This window comes from Gavialis gangeticus, unplaced genomic scaffold (genome assembly GCF_001723915.1).
Source record: "Gavialis gangeticus isolate Ggan-Ray unplaced genomic scaffold, GavGan_comp1, whole genome shotgun sequence".
Taxonomy (NCBI): domain Eukaryota; kingdom Metazoa; phylum Chordata; order Crocodylia; family Gavialidae; genus Gavialis; species Gavialis gangeticus.
The window spans coordinates 88688-93530 of record NW_017728995.1 but is presented as its reverse complement, the minus strand read 5'-3'; the positions used below and the strand labels follow the sequence as shown (position 1 = coordinate 93530).

General features: G+C 39.1%; 1 protein-coding gene across 2 annotated transcripts in view; it reads left to right on the top strand.

Moving 5' to 3' along the window:
* HLTF (helicase like transcription factor) overlaps positions 1–4843 on the top strand; it is a 62856-nt gene that overhangs the window by 31466 nt on the left and 26547 nt on the right. For both annotated transcript variants that reach the window (XR_002094993.1, XM_019503113.1), the window contains exons 16-18: positions 1696–1834; positions 4006–4141; positions 4368–4547. Coding sequence is in view for 1 of the 2 variants with exons in the window: in XM_019503113.1 (XP_019358658.1) it covers positions 1696–1834; positions 4006–4141; positions 4368–4547 (455 nt within the window). In the remaining variant the exon portion in view is untranslated. The remainder of the gene's footprint in view (positions 1–1695; positions 1835–4005; positions 4142–4367; positions 4548–4843) is intronic.

Below are 4843 nucleotides of genomic sequence, written 5' to 3'. Positions count from 1 at the left end.
TGCTGATGTTTACATGGGTCATCAGCAAAGTTGGGATCTCTCTGTCACTGTGCAGCTTCTTGCACAATTGGAATTACTGATAGCAGTAATTGGTTGTCATTCTGCATGTGGAAAAGCACTAGAAAGAAATGAGATAATAGTCAGATATTAACTGATAGCAGGGGAATGGTAAGAATTCTGGATTTTTAGATTGGAATCTTGGATTCCTTTCTAGGCAGCTTTAACTTTTTGGCATTTCCTGGCTTTTAACTTTTTTTTTTTCTTTTGCAAACTTAATGTTCTTGTCATCCCTATTAACAAAACTCAGTGTTGGTAATTTCATGGGGTTCCTGACTTACTCATTTAAATATCTTTGCTGTTTTGAATAATGCAAATAGTATGTTTTCCTTCTGTATCTGGAGGGCTTGGAGACCATTGAAGTCCCATCCAAAAGTTGTTAACATTTGATGCGTTTCAGAGCATGTCATGTACAAAATTTCACTTAGTGGGTTTACGTGTGTTTGAGGGTGTTGGAAGCATATACATATATTCTGGGAGAGGAGATAAAATCTTTAACCCTCATTTTTCATAAGAAAAATCTATTCTATATATTCAAATCCATCTTGTGAACTGAATTATGGTAATGGCATATTTGAGCATTGTGTTGTCAAGCAATCCTAAGCTGTACTTGTTCTCCTGCTTCCCAGCATTCTATTGAAAATGCGGAGGTGGCCAAGGGGGCACAATACCTGGGCCTGTGGAAGGATTAGGTAGCAGTTTGCTGCATTTCCAGTTTATGTGTAGCTTCTGCAAAATGATTTGGCCTTGGGTTAATAAAACTAAATGGTTTTGGTTGGGGACTTTTAAAAGCACAAGCTTTTTAAAAACAGCTTCTTAGCTGTCATTGAATGTCAGTTGGATTTGGGGATCTACCTCCTATTGATGCCTTTGAAAACTCCTTATCCTTTACAGCCTTAAAAATGTACAGTGCTTAGAGCTGTGGGCAGACATACATACCTTTTCAGTTGCTTTAAAAAGGGAAGGGAGAGTTTGGGAACACCTGTCAGTTGTTATATGATAATTCTTACATCTGCAAGCTTGTACCTTTTCAAAACCTTGGATTTGGTTTCTTGAAATAACTGCTATCTGAATACCCTATCCCACTTTCATGCTTTCTGACCTGATTTTGAAACCTTACTGCCGGCTTTCCTTTTGCTGCAGCTAATTGCCAAAATTTCAGTCTCAGACTACTGATATACATTTTTTTCAGGAATTGTTAAATACACAAGTCATTCCTAGTTTTCTATTTTATGTTGAGGGGTAAAGATAAACAGGAATACTTGTTTTAATGAGTTTACCTTGCATGTGTTAGATTTGATGGCTTGTTCTGTCATTGGGCTATGAAAAGCACCCTGTACTGCATCGCTTGCAGTTGTATAAGTGGCAAAATATGTATCAGTGCATAGAAAGTGGCAGCGGCATGCTTTTTAACTAAAACACATAGAAGATGCTTTAGTTCAGAATGCACTGCTGCTATTTTCTCCATGCTGATGTGCATTTTGCCACTTATACAAGAATAAGCATTGCAGCATGGTGCATGTCAGCTCCGTGCCGGATCTCCAGCCTGTCTGGGCATGAAAAAGTATGTCTGTAAATGCACATAGTTGCCAGACGGTGTATTTTGTTGAGTTACAAGGTCAAAAATTTCTGTTTCAGAGCAGAGGTAATAGTCCGTTACACAAACTTAAATGGCTCCGAGTGGTATTGGATGAGGGGCACACAATACGAAATCCAAATGCTCTACAAACTAAAGCTGCATTAAATCTGGAGGCACAGAGAAGATGGATACTGACAGGTGAAAAATATCTGCTATGTAGAAACTGCAATGTTACTATTTGTGTTCTGCAGTGGCATCACCTCAATAGTTTTAAATATCTTGTTTTCACTTTGGCTTTATCTAAAAATCATTTGTTGGTGACTGTGTCCAAAGTTCAGACTTATTTCTGATCTTCGTAATTTAGCTTTAGTTCAGGCTAAAACAGCTTTGGAAAGAATGGATAAAGCATTTCTTCCGTTTCTTTGGGGCAAATGAGAAATGTATAAAAGCAAAAACCATTTCTGGTGATGTTTGAGTTTTGAAGGTTGAGAATACAAGCAAATTAAACTATTTAATTTATTTAGATATCCAAAATACAGCTAGATGATCAGCAAAGAAAGAAGGGACAGACTTATGAGCTAACATGTCAGACTTCTAAAGAAGTAGATTTTTAAATTTACCTTGTCCTAATTCAGGAAGGCACCCTTATTCTGAACCACACTTAGTCACATAGACTCGACTTAGATCAGTGGAACTGTTTTAAGTTTTTTATCCTGCACAGTAGTACTTGCCTGAATTGGGTCCTGACTTAAGTAGAAGAATATGAAGATGTGTGCTGCGTAGAGCCCCAACATACCATATGTTAGATAGCTATTAGCCCTTCTGGGTGTGGCTGCAGTCATAAAATTAGTGTTCAGATTTTTCTGTTGCCTGTGAACAGTGGTTTTGTCACAATCATGTTTTGCATGTCTTACAATATTTCACACAGATGATTAAAAAAATTAAAGAAATTATGGCCTTCCAAACACTTTTTGCCTTAAGAACAAAGAACTGGAAAGGGCCTTATGGGTCTTCAGGTACAGTCCCTTGTTTACCGGTAGTTATTAACTCAAATAATTCCCTAAAATCTTGCTTCATGCCCTCGTACAGAAGTCCAGGGTGCTATACTTGAAACGCCAAGAATATGGTATAATATGCCGTAGTTAAAAGCCGGGGAAATGTAGGCACTGTTAATGCCCTGCTCTGAAGATCCTAGGCAAAGGACTATGCCTCACACTGCAGAAGAAGATAGAAACCTGCAGCCTATGTCAGTCTGATTTAGGGGAAAAATTATTCCTGAACCCAAATTTCGTGATCTGTATGATCTTGAGCAGAAGAGTAAGGCCTGCTAGCCATAAACCTCTGAGTTTTCTAGGTTCTGGCAGGAACATTAAATACACTAGTCTAAAATCCCTAGGCTTAGGTCAGGGGTTGTCAACCAGGCGTACTTGGGAAGGCCCTAGGGGGTATGTGCGGGCAGGGGTGGAGTGCCACCACCCCAAACCGCCACCTCCCAGGAGCAGGGCCAGGGAGGGTGGGTGAGGGCAGTGGTGTCCCTGTGTGGGCCTCACGGGTGGGGTTGGGGGGAGTGGGGGAGGAAGCTCACATGCCAGCCACCACCCCATGCTGCCACGGCTCTGCACCCAGCTGCACACCACCCCTCCCCCCAACTCTCTTATCTCCACATCCAGCTGCCAGGGTACATTTATTAAAAAAAGGTTGAAAATCCCTGCCTTAGGCTAGTGTCATTTTAAATCCAAACTCCAGCCTATGAGCAGACTGGAATCCTATCTGAAACCATCATTTCTTTTTTTCTTTTCTTTTAATGTGCAGACATAGCTTTATCCAAGTGTATGGCTGTCCAGACTTTTTTCAGTAAATGTTAAGCGAGCCAGTTTCAGTGGTTTCAATTTTTAAAAGCCTTCTCTAATAGCAGTTAGTGCTTTTAAAACTTCATTTTTAATAGACTAAACAAACTTTAAAAAAACAGATGGAAGTCCTCAGGCTTTTTTTTTTTCTGCCAATGCTTTATTTATTTATTTATTTATTTATTTATTTATGATGCAATTTCTCTGGCTGATGCATGTGTTGTCCCATTTTTGTGTGGATTAAGATCTTTTGTCAACCTGTTGCATACTTGACTTCAATGGAAGGATGCATTGAATTAACTGTAGAAAGACTTGTCCGTGCAAGTGCATGCTAACGTAATGATTAGTTGATTTGTAGGAGCATCGGCTTTCTTTTAATGTCACAGATCCAAAACATGAATTCATTTAAAAAAAAACAAAAAAAACCCACAATCTGGGTTGAGGGGAGAGAGCTGTTTTAGCTTGGAACTTAATTTATGTATTGGACATATTACATGTTCAGTGTTACTTTTTTTTTTTTAGGCACTCCTATCCAGAATTCCTTAAAGGATTTGTGGTCACTTCTCTCCTTTCTAAAACTGAAACCATTTGCTGATCGAGAGTGGTGGCATAGAACAATTCAGCGCCCTGTTACGATGGGAGATCAAGGGGGGCTTAGGTATGGAGAGTTCGTAGTATGCTGCAGATAAGTATGATCACTGACAAACACTGACAAACTGGTGTTTTTAATTTCTTTACGTTTCATGTATAAATTGAAAATATGCTTCATTTAGTAATAGTAGTCAATTTTGTGCAGGAGAGCTGTTTGTTTTTTCTTTACTTTTTCAGTAAACTAAGCAAACATTTTGGTAACCTGTTAAACTGGTTCATTTATGTCTTTCTAGGCGTTTACAGTCCCTAATTAAAAATATTACTCTTAGAAGAACTAAAACGAGCAAAATTAAAGGGAAGCCAGTTTTGGAGTTGCCAGAACGTAAAGTATTTATTCAGCATGTTACGCTTACGGAGGAAGAGAGACAAATCTATCAGGCTGTGAAGAATGAGGGCAAACTTGCTATTAGCAGGTAAATAGAAATGATAAACTCTTAGAGTCTAATAATAATCATCAGTAACTATACAGTCTGTTATGCTGAAGACTTACATGGCCATGTCCACACATGTAGGCATGTGTGGTTTGTGGCACCCCAAACTGCACATGTTGAACATTAAAGTGTGTGGTGCGCTGCTGATTTGGAGTGTGGGGGCAAAATTTGCTACCAGGATTTCCTGATGGCAAAAAAAAAAATAGTGGTACAGAGTGCATCAAAATAGCATGCACTAGCACAAATGGAGGCCTAGTCCTCCAGAGCGATGCTCTGGA